The 20067-nt window shown below is 37.6% G+C and overlaps 3 protein-coding genes and 1 long non-coding RNA gene across 6 annotated transcripts in view; 1 reads left to right on the forward strand and 3 right to left on the reverse strand.

Moving 5' to 3' along the window:
• LOC106177345 (methyltransferase-like protein 27) overlaps positions 1 to 15533 on the forward strand; it is a 26597-nt gene extending 11064 nt beyond the window's left edge. Inside the window, exons 2-6 of one of the 2 annotated variants that reach the window (XM_013560084.2) lie at positions 12868 to 13085; positions 13552 to 13677; positions 14177 to 14312; positions 14662 to 14754; positions 15051 to 15533. In XM_013560084.2, the coding sequence (XP_013415538.2) occupies positions 12972 to 13085; positions 13552 to 13677; positions 14177 to 14312; positions 14662 to 14754; positions 15051 to 15235 (654 nt within the window). In that variant the 5' untranslated portion in view covers positions 12868 to 12971 and the 3' untranslated portion in view covers positions 15236 to 15533. Of the gene's footprint in view, positions 1 to 12867; positions 13086 to 13551; positions 13678 to 14176; positions 14313 to 14661; positions 14755 to 15048 lie in introns of both variants that reach the window. The other variant, XM_087017134.1, reaches the window with a different exon arrangement.
• Positions 894 to 18796, reverse strand: LOC106175155 (methyltransferase-like protein 27). 2 transcript variants are annotated; one of them, XM_087017131.1, is made up of 5 exons: positions 18560 to 18796; positions 17999 to 18124; positions 2281 to 2416; positions 1700 to 1792; positions 894 to 1230 (listed from the first exon to the last, which is right to left on the reverse strand). In XM_087017131.1, the coding sequence occupies exons 1-5, from the start codon at positions 18674 to 18676 to the stop codon at positions 1046 to 1048; spliced, it is 657 nt and encodes a 218-aa protein (XP_086873257.1). In that variant the 5' UTR covers positions 18677 to 18796; the 3' UTR covers positions 894 to 1045. The 2 variants fall into 2 exon arrangements, with proteins under 2 accessions (XP_086873257.1, XP_086873258.1); XM_087017132.1 differs by lacking the exons at positions 17999 to 18124; positions 18560 to 18796 and adding exons at positions 3100 to 3225; positions 4038 to 4260.
• Positions 5452 to 12222, reverse strand: LOC106177344 (methyltransferase-like protein 27). The gene is made up of 5 exons (XM_013560083.2): positions 11871 to 12222; positions 11310 to 11435; positions 9527 to 9662; positions 9273 to 9365; positions 5452 to 6021 (listed from the first exon to the last, which is right to left on the reverse strand). Exons 1-5 carry the CDS (start codon positions 11985 to 11987, stop codon positions 5837 to 5839), a joined length of 657 nt encoding a protein of 218 aa, XP_013415537.2. The 5' UTR covers positions 11988 to 12222; the 3' UTR covers positions 5452 to 5836.
• On the reverse strand, positions 16626 to 17453 carry LOC147760652 (uncharacterized). The gene is made up of 2 exons (XR_015335423.1): positions 17307 to 17453; positions 16626 to 16902 (listed from the first exon to the last, which is right to left on the reverse strand). It is a non-coding gene; the product is annotated as an uncharacterized LOC147760652 (long non-coding RNA).
• Positions 18797 to 20067: the final 1271 nt, after the last annotated feature.

The raw sequence follows: 20067 nt of genomic DNA on the forward strand, positions 1-20067 counted from the left end.
TTAAAAAAATTTCCAAACTATCCCACATCCTTGATAAAAGTCAAATGGAGAGGCTTGTCCATGCCTTTATAACTTCACATCTTGACTACGGAAACAGTCTACTGTATGGTCTTCCTACCTATCAAATTGAAAAATTGCAATCTGTCCAAAATGCTGCAGCACGACTACTGACCAAAATCCCTCTCAGATCAAACATTTCACCCATTTTATTCGAACTACATTGGCTTCCTGTACGACAGAGAATTGTTTTTAAATTACTGTTGTTTGTTTTTAAATTCACTAGAGGTGAATGCCCCTCATATTTTAACTCGATGCTACATCCAAGTACACCCAGTCTCACCAGGTCTACCAGATCCACCTCCACTCCTTGTTTTATCAGAAATGATAATAAAAAAACAACCAAAACCTACGGCCACAGGGCATTTTCAATTTCAGCACCAATTTTATGGAATCAATTACCCTCACACATTCGGACTATTGACAGTGTTGAGGTTTTTAAAAAAGATTTAAAAACATTCTTATTTGCACAGTATTTTAATTAATATTTTCTCATTTTATCAAAAAAAAAGTTTTATTGTTCAGACCATTACTATTTTAACCAGTTTTAATTTTTTTTTTTTTTTTTTTACCTTAGCTTTTATTATATATATAATAAGTTGTAATCCTAATAGTTTTACCTGTAAACAGCACTGAGACGCTAGTGTAGTGCGGTTTTAAGAAATAAATATTATTATTATTATTATTATATAATAAATCCCGGTATTTGACATATTTGAAACAAATGTGTGACCTTTATATATGTCATTGAATATGTGCAAATGACATGTACAAAACACGTAAAATGTATTTGCTTAACTTTTGAATTGGTATATAAAAAATATTTAACTTATGCACTGATTGTATTATTAATTGTTGTTTATTTACTCAGAATTTTAACATCTAACGCAATTACATTAAATTTGATTCAAGAAAAAAGTCAGTCCTTCAGTTAGAGAAATCCATGCCAGTCTCACGCAAAGCAATCACATTTCGGCAATGACCGCATTTATTTCACTTGAAAGGTGTATTGCATTCCATCCAGAGAGTTAAAAGACTTCTCCACCAAGCGTCTGGTCACCGTGTCCCAGCGTCCGGCTATGATGTGACTGTCAACCATTTCGTCAAAACTCTTCCCGCCGTAGTCACTGTCATGGTTGTACTTAAAAACGTAGTCCATAGTCACGTAACCGCCTTTAAGACAAAAGAATAATACGCTTAACTGCACATGTTGCAATGGGTGATGGGGTTGAAAGTGTTATCACTTGACTTGAAAAATATGTCCAAGCGAAATGTGGACTCATGTCCTCCCCCACCCACCCATTCCCCGTGAGCCTCGTTTCAATTACTGACAGCGTAATTACACGATACCCTACCACCGTTAGACTACGTAATATATATATATATATATATATATATATATATATATATATATATATATATATATATATATATTACGTGTAGTACGTTGTATCCTGTATACCAGAGGGGTATTTGTAACATATTCATTTAAAAGTAAAAAAAAATCGTTTTCTTTTATTCCTCCAAGTCCAAGGTTAGGTTGACAATAAGCTTCCGAAAATGGTATTAAGATGTCAAAGTTTGACTTACTTTTGAACGCTAAAGAAACGAAACAAAATATTGCAAGTTATATTTATCGTACCCAGTTTAACAATACGTATCAGTTCTGCCAATCCACCTCCGTCCACGTGTCTACTTCCTATAGCTCCAGACATAATGACTGCATCGTATTTGTCTGGGGGAGAAATAAAGTAAAGTAAAAAGTCTGCAAACATTGAGACACTTCATGTCAAATACAAGATAACACTGGAATTCCTCTTTCAGGAACATTAATGGCAACGCCCCGTAATATCGACAGAAAATGTTAAAACTGTTATCCACTAAGCTGTAAGAGGGGAAACAGTTTTATGAGCTTTTGACGCACTGTCTATTAGAAATGCAGGGGCGGATTATTTGAAGAGGGGGTCTGCGGATGCGAAGCCGACCCTCCCCCCCCCTCCCATCATGTTGGCGTGGGGTACGGGGTATAATTCCTTGGTATTTTAGAGGGCGAAAGGTGCCATTTAATACAGTTAAGAACTATGTTTCATCCAATCAAAAATTCCTATTTCAAGCGGGGACCATTTGTGTGATATTTTCCAGAAATCGAAAGGGACCCTCTGCGAGTAGTTAATCCGCCATTGAAATAAAGCCTGTTTGCCTTTTAACTCTATAAGTACGTACCGTCGGCGATATCCAATCGTTCGGGCCCAATGAAAGCTTGAATCAGTTTCTTGTAGACGCCCTTCTGTTCTGCCTGCTCCAACATTTCCTTGGAGGCATCCAGAGCGTGGAGGTTGTGGAAACCACGCTTTGAGAGCTGAAACATGGAACAATTGAAATAATGAAAAGGGTTGGCCCGTTCACGTGGGGGGGGGGGGGGGGAGGATTTTTATAAGGATGTGAAGGGGGTGCAAGGATAAAAGGATTAACGAAGAGGAAGATGGGCAAATGTATGGTAATAATATATTGGAGACAGGAATGAAACATTCTTGATCCTCTCTTTTTAGTTTTTAAGTTTATACCCTAAAAAAGCTGAAGAAGAAGAATTTGCCTTTGAATCTGTCATTGCTGTTTGTTTAAATACAGTTCGTTTAAACCACACCAATATTCCCCTTTTGAAATTAGAATTTTGAAGAGCTGAATCAGTTCTAAACTGCACCAAATGGTACCGTTTGCCTACCAAAACACCGAACCCCACACCAAGAGGCAAGGGTCGGCTTCGCATTCGAGGCCTGTCATACCTAAAATAAAAACTGGTCCCTCTTCAAATAACCCTTGATCCGCCCCTGAGAAGTGTCTTTGCCTCTACTACATCGGAACTCTACCAGCTGTTTTGATAACGACTCTGTACCCAATCACCAATCTCGAAATGCAGTGGATGGGATGGCAAATGTGTTAGTTGAGAAAAAGGTAAAAGAAAACACATTCATAGGTTGCCTTTTTTCTTTGACGTCATTATACCATGATACCATTCAAATTCTACTTGCAAATACTACTCGCCTCTTGTCCCGCTAATCCAGTTCCGCAGCAAACGTCCAGGATGAGGGCATCTTTCTTCTTTCCAAGCAGTTTCTCCAGCTCGGCAGCGTTATTACTGGGACAATAATAAGCGAGTTCTGCTACATCCTGGGAAGAAAAAGATCGTTTCACTAAAAATGACACATCTAACGGCCTGTACTGAGCAAAAACGTAAACGCGCCATATGAATTATTTATATAACATGTAATAGGCTACGTAAGGGGTCATCCATATTATCGTCATTTCCACATATCTACAAACCGTACGCAAGGTGGGCGGGGGGGAGGGGGGGGCAGGTAAATGTCTAGTATTTGTAGACTTGACGATAGAAATGAATGATCCCTAAAGTTTTAAAGGTCAACATTTTAGAAAAAAAATTCAGTCTATTTATATAAAATACTGTACATATCTTAATATCAATAAAACATAAGCACTAAGATCAAATACTCTTCTTTTTCTGTTTTATCATCACCTCACGCGCTTCAGCACACAAGGGGTCAAGCGTTCATCACCAATTCTGCAGCTTCTTAAATTGGTGCGAGTTTGACGCCATTACCATTGACACCATCGTAGGTCGATGTGTCACTGGGAATGCCCCCTAATTTAGTGACTGTAGGTAAATTGATATTTTTTAGAATTTTTAGGCTAAAAAGAGTTGTCTGGTTCTAATAGCGAAGTCCGATGTTTTGTTCGTGTGCTGCGTTTAACCCGTTCAGAGGTTGGGTTTCGTCATATTTTTAATGCTTCTTTATTCTTTAGATTGTTTATAGAATTATTCCTTAAAATTTGCTTTCTTTGCGACGTAAGACTTTGTCGTCAATTTTCTAATGTGATGAAAAGTTGTGGGCTTAAATGAAACACTACACTACAATATGGTGTATGCATCACACGGATCTGCAAGCTCTCGTCAAGTACCAAACCTTGTCATAATCCTTAGCCCAAGATGCGTAGATCTTCCCGACTTCGTCTCTTGTTATGCCACGTTTGTTAAATAGGTCCACAATTGGATGACTTTTTTCCACTTTTTCGGCCATTCTTTTAGTGAACTATTGCCTGCAGTCGTCTTAGGTACCTAGACGCTACTGTTCAGCTGTCCTTGGGGTCGTCTGCCGCGGAAGACCGCATGGATCATTAAGTAGGATTTTGGCTCGAAAGCGTGATTGTAAGGCAAAGAAAAAAAAACCGTTATCATTTCTTCTTGTTTTTAATTATTTTTATTCTTAAGGATCGGGTGTACCATGTTCACAAAACATTTCTGCCACTGAAATCACCGGTACTTTGTAATTTGTAATAAGATAGGCATGAAGAATAAAAAATTATTTAGGCTACCGGGTTACAATTGTCGCTCGCAATTATTGATAAATATCGTAGTGGATAAACCAATGTTTTTTATAAAGTGCCTCCGACAGTCCATATTTACCTTCTCAAAGTAGTGCGATAACTATGTGTGGATAATGTCTGACATCGGTACAGGTGGCGTATTCTCACTGGCAAGATTATGAATTAGTGCATTTGTATTTTTGCTAAGTATATTGACATGTAATATATATAACAAAACTGTCATTCCTTTATCACTCTACGTTAATGTATAGTTCCATTGAACACCTTATAACTTTATATTTGTGGCCAGCTGAGTAATGTGACATTCATTCCACATGAAAATTCTCGCTGTAAACAATAAAAAAATGGGTGATAAATTAGGCAGAGGCATATATGTGAACATCCAATAAAAATTTATCTTTGGTCCTGACTCAGGGAACAATACCTTATATATTTAGACTTTCTTGCTTAACTGTCACCGAATTTTAATAGCCTCTCCTTGCCACCACCAAGAGACCGAACCTTGTCTGGTTAGGGCAGGTCACGTCGAAGGAGGACGAAGACGCGGACGACAAAACAAAAGCTAGTCTGACAACGTGAAAGAGTCGACAGCAGTGACTATGCCACAGCTCCTGAAGCAGGCCATCAACAGACCAGACGATGTAACAGCCAAAGGAATTATTGATTTGAAAGAATTTTAAAAGAAGCTTTTAAATTTTGATTCCTTCTGTAGTCTACGATCACCTAGCTCTTTTGTCTTGTTGGCATTCAAGGTCAGGTAAAAATTACCCCTAGTTCCGGTATAATATCCCGGTATTTGATATATTTGAAACAGATTTGTGGCCGTTATTTTATGTCAATTAATATGTACAAATTTAATAACACGTGTTCTTGAAATAAATTTGTTTTATTTTTAAATTGGTATATAGAAAACTTATCTTATGCACTAATTGCATGAAATGGCGTGGAACTGCACAGCTTAAAAAATAACTAGACGGTAGTAAAGACGTCAAGTCACGTGGTTGGTACAGATTTTATTTTTATTAAGTCTATTTATTTTGAGAGAGTAGCAAATGTCATGAGCAACAGCTCCACCCGGTTCACTGATTTTTTTTTACCAAGCAACTCCAGGTTTATAGTTGTTAAGGGTAATAGTCGGTTTTTATCAATCTTTTATCCTTGATATGTATCTCCTTTTAACACAGTCTTAAACTTATTCATCTCTCACTATATACTTTTTAATGCTTTTATCAATACAACGACACTTTAACAGGTAGTGGACTTCCATGTTATATATTTATTGGCTAAATAATTTTTTTCTAAAAGCCATGGTGGGATTGTATTTAGGGTCACACTGTATCAACTGAAATGCGGCACAATCCTATCTTCGCCACTGCATTTACTTCACTTGAAAGCTATACTGTACGCCACCTAGTCTATTGGACAACAGCTCCACCCGGCGTCTGGTCACCGTGACCCAGCGTCCGGCCATGATGTGGCTGTCAATCATTTCGTCCCAGCTCTTATCGCCGTGTTCACTTCCATGTGTGTACTTGTCAATGCTTTCCATGACCACGTAGCCGCCTGAAATTAAAGAATGGAGATCGTAATAATTCTTTTCTGTAATTTTTGGGACTTAATTTTGCCATATTCCGAGGTGCACGAATAAAGATCGGAATTAGTCTGTCTGACGTTTCCGGAATACCATATTCTAGCGGAATCGGGGATCGTCTTAACATTTATTATATTTTCAGTCTGTAGGTCTACTATTCCTGGTACAACCTTATCTTGCTTTAGGATATTTTAGTCCGGTTGCTTAGGGCAAAAAAATGGCCAAATCGTGACACAGCGGATAAAAGCACCAAATTTTGCATGTGGGTACCTTTTGACATACTAAATCAAATTAGAGCCGTAGCCCACGGAAAAAATTTACCGTTTGGCCAAAAAATCCAAAATGGCCGCCAATTTGTGAAATTTTGTAGAAATATATACATATCTATGTTGATTTTTATCAAATTAAGTATTTTCTCAATGTTTTCCACATCCTTATTACCCATATTATGCATATGTGTCAGATAACAAACTAGTGTCCTTGGACTTATTGAAAAATCCAAGATGGCCGCCGTATGGCATAGGAATACTAGAACATGTACAAGGGTTTTCAACTAACTAATGCCAACTAGGAAGATGCATTGCCCACTATCTAATTAATTTTGTTTCTTATTACACAAATAATATATTTGTGGGGAGTAACTAACCTTTATTCACAGGCAATTCGAGAAAAATCCAAGATGGCCCCCATATCAAAGGAATACTAGTATACACATAGGGCTTCTTCTGCCATGGAGATATAATATTAATTGATAAATTAGGTTTGTTTCTGAGTATTTTCCACATCTTTTTAATTAACATAATACATATGTGATGAGAATGTTATGTGTATCCTTTTTGAAAACAAAACAAAACAAAATGGCTGCCATTAGCCGTAGAAGGTGGGGTTCAGTTAATACCTGTGAGAGATAGGCTTACAAATAAAATGAAGCTGAATTCAGTTGTTATTCTTTTTTTTTTAGTATTATTATCCCATGACACATATCTGTTAGGTAATTAATGTCCATATTTTATCATTTTGGGGAAATCCAAGATGGCCTTCTTTTCCTCATAGGAAAACTGGTGCATTAGATTTTATAGGCACTTCTAAGGCAAATGAGGGTAATCATGATATTTTTTCAAAATACTTAAGGGTATACACTTGTTACCCACCAGATAGATATCTAAAAGTCCAAAAAGAATATGGGAAATACCGAGAAACAAAATTCATTTTATATTGAACCCAATGTTTCTCTGGCAGTAGTTGACTGTACTATTCCTATTGTGAATTGCAGCAATCTTGAATTTTCTCAAATATGCAAGATGCACACTTGCTACACACCAGATTTATAAAGAGTAAGGTTAATAAGGATGTCAACATGTTGAAACATCAAACGGCTTTATTTGAACTGTTCTATTAATTGACACCTATGTGCATTTGAATGATATATTCCTATGACAACTGGCAGCTATCTTGGGTTTTCTCCGAATAATACTCAAGGATATATACACTTTCAAAACACACATAGTCTTTCATAGGATATGAAAAACATTTAAAAACGACCCAAAGTTAACTACATTTAAATCGTACTCGGTGTATCTCTAGCATTATTTGATTATGTGTTCGAATATTCTAATGACAAAAGGCAGACATTTTGAATTTTTTCAGAATACCCAAAGATACACACATGCTACAGACCAGGTATACATCATAGGGGTAATAATAAATGGAATGAAAACCATAAATTATTTTTAAAACAAACCCATGGAAATGTAATTGTATAATGAACCATATGCCTCTCTAGCAGCAATTGAAACCCACCCATTAGTATTCCTATGTTAAATTGTAGGTATCTTTTTCTCAGATCCAAGGATACACAGTATTTACCCACCAGATATATATCATAGGACTAATAAGGATGGGCAAAACTTGATAAGCAAAAACAAATTCACCCTGGTAGTAGATGAAAAGCCATGGATGTGCAGTTGTAATTCCAGTAGTATTCCTATGGCCAGTGACGGCCATCTTGGGTTTTCTCAAAATGATCAAATATGCACATTTATTACCTGCTAGATATGTATCACAGTGTAATAATAATGTGTAAAACACTAAAAAAATAAACTGAATTTGATAGTGAATTAGCTGGCATTAGTTCCAACCCTTTGTAATACTAGAAGTATTCCTATTACATATGACGGCCATCTTGGATTTTCTCAAAATGCCCAAGAATACTGTTAGTTACTAACCACATACATATTGTTTGGGTAGAAAGGATGTGGAAAACACTCAGAAACCAGCTTAATTTGATAGTGAAAAACTAATCTTTCCAGTTGCCATTAGTTGAATTCCCCGTATACTAGAATTCCTGTGGCACATGGCAGCCATCTTGGATTTTCCAAAATGCCCAAGAACACTTCGTAGTTACTCACCACAAACATATTATGTGGGTAACAAAGATCTGAGAAACAGACTTAATTTGATAGTGGACAACGTATCGTTCTAGCTGGTAATAGTTGTGCTCTAGTATTCCTATGGCTGTTTCTATGGCAAATGACAGCCATCTTGGATTTTTTCAAAAAGTCCAAGGGAACTTGTTTGCTATCTGACATATATGAATAAAATGGGTAATAAGGGTGTGGAAAACTCTGAGAAAATAATTTATTTGATAAAAATCAACATAGGTATGTACATATTTCTAAAGAATTCAATAAATTGGCGGCCATTTTGGATTTTTTGGCCAAACGGTAAATTTTTTCCGTGGGCTACGGCTCTAATTTGATTTAGAATGTCAAAAGGTACCCACATGCAAAATTTGGTGCTTTTATCCGCCGTGTCACGATTTTTTCCTTAAGCCACCGGACTATTTGTCCCGCGTCAAATGTCATGTCTACCTCGTATTATCGCCTAATATCTTCTTTGCGAATATTTTTCTCGCAGGTTATAAATGAGGGGAGTGGGCTGAAATATAACTAAGTCACATGACATTTACTTGACCAATGAGCAATCTTGTTTCATAACGGTATATCATATCGACATTATTTCAGGTAGCAGTCACTTGACTGCAATCCACTTTCTGCGATAACTGGTCAGCACATCCAGCGATAAACGGGGTTTCAGAAGTATTAAAATATATACTGACTACGATAAACCGCCTTACTCTTGAAATTGAAACAGTAATTTATTTATTTATTTATTTATTTATTTATTTATTTATAAGAGTTTCCGACACTTCATTTTATCTTACCAGGTTTAACAAAACGTATCATTTCTGCCAATCCTCCTCCGTTCACGTGACCACATCCTACAGCTCCTGACATAATGACCGCGTCGTAAGTGTCTGGGGGAGAAAAAACGTAATTAAAAAAAAACACTCTCCAATCATTTGGGACATTCCGCATTGTACTGATATATAACATTAAACAGATTAAAGTGGGAGCAGATATCATAAGCTTTCTACATTTATTCTATAATACATGTTCCACAAGTAGACCTACTCACCGTCGGCGATGTCTACACGGTTGGTACCAATAGTGGCATTGATCAGTTTCTTATACAGGCCCTTCTGTCTTGCCTGCTCAAGCATTTCCTTGGACGCATCCAAACCATGCAGATTGTGGAAGCCTCGCTTTGAAAGCTGAAAAATGCGGAGCGATTAAGTAAAAAGCACACCTGTTCACTTAAAATCTGAACTGTAAAATTGGTAGTTATTAACTTAAAACAGGTAAAAGATAATCTCAAAAGCAATACAGGCCGATGTCAGTTTTTTTCTTTTCTTTTCTCTCTCTCTCTCTTTTTTTTTTTTTTTTAGGGGGGGGGGTGCGTCTCGATAGTCCGAAGGTTCTCTGGTCCGAAGTATCGTTGGTCTGAAAAATGGTAACATTTTAATCGGTTTTCTAATCAGGGTTTCATTGATCCGAAGGTTCCATAGTGAACATTCGGACCAATGTACATTCGGACTATTGAACCTTCGGACTATTGCTACGGCCCTGATTTAGGACATGTACATGCAAGTGACACTAACACTATTCACTCTCTTTCTCCCATTTAGCCTTTCGATGCAGCAGGTGGGATCACTATTTTGTAGGTTTGGCAAAAGTAAAATAAATCATATCCAGATTTCAGTATTTTTCTTTCGTCATACACGCTTTAGGGAATAACATGTAATTAGGAGAGACCGGGGCTAGTTTGGACCCCGAAGTAAGTCCCCCCCCCTCCATCAATTTATGAAAAAGTAACTACGGGGTGAATAAATTGATCACATCATTTATTAAAGTGACCGTATCCAATAGTGCTAAGAAAGCGTAGGTCGGAAAGAAGTTTTATTTAGGCAGTTTTATTTAGGAGTTCAAATGAAAGAATTTAGCATCTTAAAGTAACTTTATTAAAGAGACTTAAAATGTCTTTCATATGCGTTCGATCGAATATAGTATGTATGTATAGGGCATCAATCTGAAGATCATTGTTTCAAGTTTTACATAAATGATTATCGTATTTTATTCTAGCACCAACAATGGCTGCGATCCTTTAAAATGAAAAATGTGCACCCGGGGCTAGTTGCCCCCCCTTGACTCGGGGCAAGTTGGAGCCTCATATAGACCACAATCCTTTGCGCGCAACAGAGGTTAAAACAAATTTAAGTTTAAAACTGAATTTGTTAGTTTAAAACGAAAATGTATTATTCGTTTTCATTCATTGAAAATCTGCTTTATATCATTATTAGTTTATTTTTAATTAAAACAAAAGTTTTATTAATAGATATTTTGGTTCTTGCAACATACACCGTGACGTACAGAAACCTCAATAAATCTGCTTCATTTGAACTATTTATTTATAAAATCCATTTAATAAATAAAAAATGTGTAAAATGTATTTCAAAGCGTTTATATGTGATACTTACTTCATTTTCGTATAGGGTGTCAACTTGCCCCCCTGACGTCAATTGCGTTTGGTTTTTTGTCAAATTGTGAGCCACCTGGCATAATATTTGAAAAATAATGATGTTGCACACGTAGCTAAGTTCATGGGGCTTACTTAGAAACCGGTTTTGTTACTCTAACACATTCCAAGTTGGCTCTACAAGGCAAAACGTGTCTAACTGGGCCAACTAGCCCCGGGCTCTGTAACTCGAAAGCATTGCGTATTGGGAATAGCGATGTCACATAGAGGCTACAGTGTATTATATGTGGCGAGTATGGGCGAGTTATGGAATCGAGACGCTTGCGCTCGGTCGCAATGGGCGATGCTTTCGAGATACGGGGCCCTGGTTTTCCCTACTACTCGCCTCTTGTCCCACCAATCCAGTTCCGCAGCAAACGTCCAGAATGAGGGCATCTTTCTTCTCTCCAAGTAATTTCTCCAGCTCGGCAGCATTATTACTGGGAGAAAAATAGCTGAGGTCTACTATATCCTGGAAAGTAAACGTGTACTTTAAACGACGCTTCCTGAAACCCGTCTTGATCTCAGTATAGGATTGGTAACGTCATATTTTCACTTTCTTTTTTGATCATTTATAAAAGAAAATTCTACCGCACAGAGAACGAGTCTCATTTTGTGAAATGTGCCTTTTTACCAACAACATGTGTAATGTATGTTGTTACGAAATAGTTGAATTAAATGGATCTATAAACAATACAATACAACACTGTTATGCAAATATGCACCATACGACTGTAGTAGCCTCTACCAGGGTCACAGATGGATTTTTCAAAAGTCATCACAGAAATAACTTTGGCTAATTCATGACTAGGATTCTCTACTGTGTAATGTGCAGGAAAAATACATATAATTAAGCCGCGATCCCGGATGAGGGAACGGCTGCGCGGCATTTCGCCAAGCATCAAACCTTGTCATAATCCTTGGCCCATGTTGAGTATAACTTGGCCGTCTCTTCTCTGGTGATATCACGTCGTTTGAACTGGTAGAGGACCGGGTGGCTTTTTTCCACTTGTTGTTCAGCCATTATTCTGGTGAATTGTGAAATCCTGTACACTTACAGTCTATATCCCTACTGAGGTCAGTAGCGTTCAGGGCATAGATTTGGTCGCAAGGCAAAGCAAAATAATTATGTTTCATCGTTATCAGTTTCGCATACCTCTTCTGCCACAAAATTTGGGTACGTGGAATATTCATATTTTACTTTGGTTCGGGTTCAAAGTGATTGTTAATTTTCTGTATGTTTCAAGGCCTCGAGGACATTACAAATACGTTTAAAACTTGATTTTTGTTTTTTATATGTTGGAAATATTAAGTTATATTTTTGCAACATGGACTAAAAATAAACAGCTTTTCTGCCTGTCCTGACTGGTACACTTGGCAGCCTAGCTTTAGGCTACACCTCCGTTGTCAATCACCGTTACTATGGGGGGCGTCTTGGTGCGTAGAGCGGCGTCAACGCACGTCGGATGGCATTGTCCTCTGCTTGCACCTCAAGTAATTTGCTTTTTGTTTGTTAGCTCTTCCTTAACAGTGCACAAACTCCTACTGCGATAGGGACAATCATATTTAATTTCGTCAGTGAAACGAGAGTACAGTAGGTACTCAATTTATTTTATTAGAGTCTCGCCCATAGGATAAAATATAAAAACAACAAAAGTTAAAACATTCATAACAACAGGCAGTTCTATAGAGAACTATGAGAGACCAAAAACTAATTACAGTTTAAATACATAAAATTTCTTCTTAATCCTAAGAAAAGGCTACAGGCTTTGGCAGATAGCTTTAGAATAGAATAAATAGAATTTAATATTCAAACGCAGTCGATACAGATGTTTTTCAGTTATACAATGCGGGCAGCTTTCCATTACTTATTTCCTACACTGTACACATGTTTTATCCTAAAGCTACCATGCAATGCGGGCAGCACCAGCACTAGCACTAGGTGCCAGCAGACGACAAAGCAGATTCTAGGTAACTAACACTTCAAAACTGCTTCACAAACGAAAGGATGGCTAAAACAGAGGAGAAAATGCTACCAATTTACGTTGAGCTTAACAGACCAGGCATCACAACTGAAGAGGTGGAGGACGTTTATGCCAGATGGGCCAAAGATTACGACAAGGTGAGATAATCCACTTTTTTGTCCTTGCATGGTGACACTGCATGGACGCGAAGACAAAGGCATATTTGAGGAACAAACATTGTTCAATGCACTTCCCCCTTACCCTGTTTTCTCACTCTCTCTCAGAGTTGTCATCGGTTAACGTCAATATGCACAATCAGATAAATCTGATGTATTATGAAGTTTTATGATTTGTAGACTGCATTGACACACTAACTGGTTAATTCTGGAACTAAAGCTCGTTATTCATTATCTTTTTTTTTTCTTGTCGGGTTTCTTTCTGAAAATGTCATCTAGTACTAACAGAAAAAAGGGAAAAAAGAGACAAAATAGACAGATAAAAGGAAACACCGACATGACCTCCTTGGCGGAGGTGAGAGATTTATGCATTGAATACAAACATGATAAAACGTTCAGATGATATTGTTGAACGCAAATGTTAAATTTTTAAAATATCTCTTTCAAGGATATGGCAGATCTCAATTACTTCGTGTCAAGTAACAATGCTTATGTGGTGGAGAAAGCGTTAAAGCACAAAAATGATGCCCTTATTTTAGATGCCGCCTGCGGGACTGGTTTAGTTGGTGTAGAAGTAAGTGGTTTTCTTTTGAATGAGTAATATATCACAGTACATGCAAACTAGAAAAATACTGAAAATATAAAAGCACGCAGAGAGCGCAGACCTACGCCAATGATGGATCGTGGTAGTTGAGAGCACAATCATTGCAAAGAATGTCAAGGTCATTGGTCCTATCTATCAAAGGCTAATAATCCTTTCCAAATTATTTATACAAATGATGAACTGCATCACCACCAAAAATTATTCACTTTTCAGCTAGCCTACTCGTGACCATCTTGACAATTTCATTGAAACCCAGCCGTGTTTTAATGTAGTTGACAAACAAATAAACAGGAAAATAGACAATACATATTGGTGGAGGAAATAAAAAACGAGCTAGATCAACCTGTTGTGCGAAATTTTGCGACTGGTTGAAGATAAATTATTTAAGGTTTGGTGTAAAATGATTTCATCTGCTTCAGTTTGACTATTTTTTTTAAAGCTAAAATAAACTGTATTCTATATGTCTTAGCTAACAAAGCGTGGTTTCCACAACCTCCACGGCCTGGATAGGTCACCCGCCATGCTTGAGCAGGCAAAACAGAAGGACATCTACAAGAAAATGATGTGTGCCTCACTTGGCCCAAACCGGTTGGGTATCCCGGACGGTACGTAGCGATTGTTGTGATGTTTACTCAGTACGTCAACAGTGCGTTGCTATCTGAGTTGATTGTTGGGTGGAACATTTACAGTGAATGGCTACGGGTCCTCTGTGTTCAAATTTGCCTTGTGAGTGTTTCAGGACGTGTGCAGTGTAGTTATTCGTATTGACCGAACTTGCCTTGAGAAACCAAACTTGACTTTCAAGAGAGCGTGTCGGGACTTCTTTTGTCACTAAATCCAAGGTTTGTTTCATTATTCAAGTTGAAAACGTGGTAGGTATTATGACATTGATTTGTCTTAATTCAGCGGGAGAGGTGAGATTTAAAAAATTGCTATATTGCTTGTAACTTCCAGACACATACGATGCAGTTGTCATGTCCGGGGCTGTTGGTTCTGGACACGTGGACGGAAGTTGCTTGGAGGAATTCATTCGCATAATTAAGCCAGGTTAAGTGATATTGGTTACAATTCGAAGAGTGAACCAAGAACGATTATTCTCAACGGCTCATTCTTTCTAAATCTAGATTATACCACACAAATCCCCAAGAGATAATTTCATTTCGACATATGTCTTTTTTTAGTTCCAGCCATCATGTTTTGATAGATTATGGTTTCAACCGCGGAAATCAAACGTCCTGGCTTCATAAATGTCGCAGGAGTCCAAATTACCTGGTAAAACAAATGCAAAACCAGTTAAACAAAGGTTTCCTCAATTGCCTCAAATCCTCTTTTTTATCTTCCAGGCGGGTATGTGGTCATGGACACCACTTTGAAGTTTTTCCACCGTGTTAGTTACCAAGGCAAGAGTTGGGACGAAATAATTGACAACCACATCATGGCCGGCCGCTGGGTCACGGTGACCAGACGCCTGGTGGAGCAGTCGTTTAATTCTCTAGACGGGATACAGTACGCTTTTCAAGTAAAATAGACCTTGTCTTGTTGACAAAGTTTTATGATTTTCTAATATATGGTCTGTCTTAGGACAGATGAACAGCTTATCAACCGGAATCCGTAAAAATAATGAAATAATATCAAATTGCTGAAAGAGTCTTTTCATTATAAATACATTTTAATTCCAGCAAGCATTCTAGTTTTTAATACCAGACAGAATCTTATTATTAGACAATTCTACTAGATTTAGGGACAGATGAGCTTTTTGTGGATTTTTGATTACAACAAATCGACTGTAATACCAATACGTAAAAAGACGGATTTCGATAAAACAATTGCCGGTATTTTGCTGTGCTTTACTGCAAAATCTACGAACCCGGCACCCTATACTTTAATATCATAATCTAAAGTAAATGGATAATTGGCCTGTCTGTACTTTACTGGGTTTTGGAATTTATGTTATAGTTTGCGAGATTCATAACCGATACAAGTATTACAGAGGAGTTCAGTTAAATTGACAAAAAAAAAAAATGGGGCTAGGGGAGAGATATTGTTCAAAGAAGGGAATCTAAATTAAATTTTGTTACGTTAAGATCTTGAGTGTAATTTTACAAATGAATGCAGAATGCAGCAAACGATGCGAAGAAAAAACTTTTTAGCACATATGAGGGATAAAAAGCAGAAGGAAGTAGGAGACAAAACTTGCGCGAGTACAAGTAGGGTTATAATAGAGAGGGCAATGACATGTCAACAGAGGTAAATAATATGACATTTTACAAATTTGCAAAAAACTTGCACTGAGACAATGTCGCATGTTGCAATGGAGGCACTGGTTAGGAAGCTTTAGGAAGCCTTGATAGTATTAGTAGTAAAAAGTGCACGCGCAGTGAATGAATTGTGCGCACGCAGACCGTTTTCGAAGACAACAGAGCCTAAAACTGAAAGCGAAGAACGGACAAAAAAAGTTAAAATCGCTTTATGACGAATAATGTAGACATCTAATAGTGATGATTATTGAAGATGAACAATTTTAGACACCACTCTTACATCATCTCAACAACTCTGATAGCACCCCCTCAATAGTGGCCATTAATGGAAAACCATGCCAATAACCCTTTTCAAACTTACAGGAAAGAAACATAGGACTTAAATACAGCTTTACCTTGAAAACAAGTCTGATTGGTTGATTTTTCTGGCAGTAACATGTTTTTTTTGTTTGTTTTCAGATATTGGCATTTTCAAGGTGTGACTTTGAACCTCGATGGGCTTGAAGACAGCTCTAATATACCAATAATATGACGCAAGATGTCTTCCATTCTACTTTAAAAGTATGTAGTGAGGGACAAAAACCAGCCAAAGAAAGCATTATCTTAATTTGCATCAAATTATCTTTAGGCAAGGCTTGGCATATAAACTAAGACCTGCAAAGCATATTAAATTGTGACAAAATGTCCTCTTTTATTGGATTGCAGCAAGCTACACTGAAATGCGACACAATCCTATTTTCGCTAGACCGCATTTACTTCACTTGAAAGCTATACTGCACGCCACCTAGTGTGTTGTACGTCAGCTCCACCCGGCGTCTGGTCACCGTGACCCAGCGTCCGGCTACGATGTGGCTGTCAATCATTTCGTCCCAGCTCTTATCGCCGTATTCACTTCCATGTGTGTACTTGTCAATGCTGTCCATGACAACGTAACCACCTAAATTTAAAGATTAAAAATGGTTAAATTCTCTTTTGTCATTTTTTGGGACTTTTGCTATTTTCCGAGATTGACGAATGTAGATCGAAATTTGTCTGACGTTTCGGAGGACCACATTCTACCTTGTCTGGTCTACTGTGTCTGGTACAAGCTAATATTGCTTGAGGATATTTCCCCAAAGTCGAATGCCATTTTTAATTCGTACAATGTAGTATCGCCGCATAATGATAGGCGATAACTGATCAGCACATCCAGCGATAAACAGGGTTTCAGAATTATTAAAATATATATACAAGACGACTGGTACAATAAAGTGATTTGCCTTCCTTTTGAAATTAAAATAGAAATTTATTTATTCATTTATTTATTTATTTATAAGTTCCAGACGCTTCATTTTATCTTACCTGGTTTAACAAGGCGGATCATTTCTGCCAATCCACCTGCGTTCACGTGACCACATCCTACACCCCCTGACATGATGACCGCGTCGTATGTGTCTGGGGGAGAAAAAAAGTAAATAAAAACCGGGCCCTCTCCAGTGTTTAGGACATTCCGTTATGTACTAATATATAACATAAAACAGATTAAAGTGGATACAGATATCCTTAGCTGTCTACATTTATTCCATATTAGATCTACCACAAGTACTCACCGTTGGCAATGTCTACACGGTTGGTGCCAACAGTGGCATTGATCAGTTTCTTATAGACGCCCTTCTGGCTTGCCTGCTCAAGCATTTCCTTTGACGCATCCAAGCCGTGCAGATTATGGAAGCCTCGCTTTGAAAGCTGAAAAATCAGAGCAATTACATGTAAGTTAAAACACACCTGTTCACGTAACTGTGAACTGTACAATTGGTATTTATTAACCTGAAATAGAAAAAGATAACCTCAAAAGCAATACAGGCCAATGTCTGGGACATGCACATGCAAATGACACTGACACAATTTGCTCTCTCTCTCCCATTTAGCCTTTCTATGCAGCCGGTGGGATCGCTATTTTGTACGTTTGGCAGAAGTAAAACAAAGCATATCCAGATGTCAGTTTTTTATTTCGTCATACACGCTTTAGGGAATAACATGAAAATACTACTCGCCTCTTGTCCCGCCAATCCAGTTCCGCAGCAAACGTCCAGAATGAGGGCATCTTTCTTCTCTCCGAGTAATTTCTCCAGCTCGGCAGCATCATTACTGGGAGAAAAATAGCTGAGGTCTGCTATATCCTGGAAAGTGAACGTGAACTTGAAACGATGCTTCCTGAAACCTTTCCTGATCTCAGTATAGGATTGGTAACGTCATACTTTTCAATAAATTTTTTGATCATTTATAAAAGAAAATTCTACCGCACAGAGAACGAGTCTCATTTTGTGAAATTTGCCTTTTCATCAACAGCATGTGTAATGTATGTTGTAACGATATAGCTGAATTAAATGGATCTATAAACACTACAATACGTTATTATGAAAGTATGCACCATACGACTGTAGTAGCCTCTACCAGTGACACAGATGGGTTTTTCAAATGCATTCACAGAAATAACTTTGGCTAATTCATGACTAGGATTCTCTGCTGTGTGATGTGCAGGAAAAAAATACATATAATTAAGCCGCGATCCCGGTTGAGGGAACGGCTGCGCGGTATTTCGCCAAGCATCAAACCTTGTCGTAATCCTTGGCCCATGTTGAGTATAACTTGGCCGTTTCTTCCCTGGAGATATCACGTCGTTTGAACTGGTCGATGACCGGGTGGCTTTTTTCCACTTGTTGTTCAGCCATTATTCTGGTGAATGGTGAAATCCTGTACACTTACAAATCATATCCCTGCTGACGTGCGTCTGCTGCAGATAACCTCGTAGGTGAGAAAGTAAGGTTCGCGGACTTGGACTTGGCCGTAAGGGAAAGCAAAATAATTATGCTTTTTCGTCATCTTTTCACCAATTGTTCTAAATACATGCGATGCATTGCACTCAAAGTTTCACAAACCTACTCTGCCACTTAACACAGAAATATTATCGTATAAAAGGATCAAGTTATTTGCTTGCAATATTCAACATAATAATACTCATTTATGAATACTGATAAACGAATCATTTTCGTAAATTGACTTACACACCTGTCGCTAGATAAGAGCTTAAATGGGACATTGTTAAGGTCACGGGGGTCCAGAAACTGGGGCATCGGTCAAAGAGTTCATTCTGATCAGGCCGACTCACTTGAATGCTTGTTGGCTAATCCCCGCAGGGAATCTATTCAGTGTCTTATCTTGAATTAAGCGGAAAGCTTTTAGTGAGTTCGCCATATTTGATCCGCGGATCTGTTAGTCCGCTGTTCTGAATGTGCTCTAAGGTTGTTTCGCACATTAGTCGGGCAGATCATGATCTGGTTCCTTTTAGATACCATTCCCAGAGACTATCGTACTAACTTTGGATAGAACTATCTCCAAGGGGATTCGCGCTTAATTGCAATTGATAAAACGGCTTAGATGTCAGTCATGCCTACTGAAGCTAATTTCATCGTTTAGAAGCTTTAACAGGCGTCCCCGTCATGTAAGCCACTTAAGCTGAAAGCAAGATAGCAAAAAAACCCGTGGAGATGGACCGAGCCTGTCAGATTGATCTAGGGATTGGAACCCATTCTAAGATGAATAGAACTTGAAACTACACTGTCCATAGCAATGTGCCCAGTGACACAGAATTTTAAATGTAGAAGCTTCAAAGAATTGTATAATGCCACATATAAGTCACAGAGAAAATTTTGTATAAAAAGCAACATTGATTGTGTCTTTGATAAAAATACCAGTACTTTAACCAAGCATCCAAATGTAATGATGGATATGATATATTTGATTTCAGTTTCTACGGGTATTAACAATTATAATGCTTGTTAAAATCAGAAAATTTACTTGTCTCACATTTTGATATAATTTCATTACTTAATGACAATAAAGTTCAGTCAATCATTGTAATATATTACAGAGTACATGTAAAACGGAAATATTTTTATCATCTCGGTCTAGGAAAGATCAAATAAATTAAATTGAAAATTACACCGGCAAAATCAAAAAGAAAAGTTAAAAGTAATAGCTTAAATTATTCTTTTTTCTTATTTGAAAAAAGATGTAATGTTTGGAAAAATCTTTTAAAATCTTTTGCGCCCGCTTCAACTTA

The sequence above is a fragment of the Lingula anatina genome, chromosome 7 (genome assembly GCF_051362555.1).
Source record: "Lingula anatina isolate TDL-2025a chromosome 7, LinAna3.0, whole genome shotgun sequence".
Lineage (NCBI taxonomy): Eukaryota > Metazoa > Brachiopoda > Lingulata > Lingulida > Lingulidae > Lingula > Lingula anatina.

Bases quoted from the DNA above. Each gene is read 5' to 3' on its own strand.
- LOC106177344 (XM_013560083.2), bottom strand. From the start codon at position 11,987: ATGGCTGAACAACAAGTGGAAAAAAGCCACCCGGTCCTCTACCAGTTC. The intron at 9,663-11,309 runs GCGAGTAGTAGG...CGCATTTTTCAG, and splicing joins CTGGATTGGTGGGACAAGAG to CTTTCAAAGCGAGGCTTCCA. The intron at 9,366-9,526 runs GTGAGTAGGTCT...TTTCTCCCCCAG, and splicing joins CCGTGTAGACATCGCCGACG to ACACTTACGACGCGGTCATT.
- LOC106175155 (XM_087017131.1), bottom strand. From the start codon at position 18,676: ATGGCTGAACAACAAGTGGAAAAAAGCCACCCGGTCATCGACCAGTTC. The intron at 1,793-2,280 runs GTACGTACTTAT...TTTCTCCCCCAG, and splicing joins ACGATTGGATATCGCCGACG to ACAAATACGATGCAGTCATT. The intron at 1,231-1,699 runs GTACGATAAATA...TTTGTCTTAAAG, and splicing joins GATACGTATTGTTAAACTGG to GCGGTTACGTGACTATGGAC.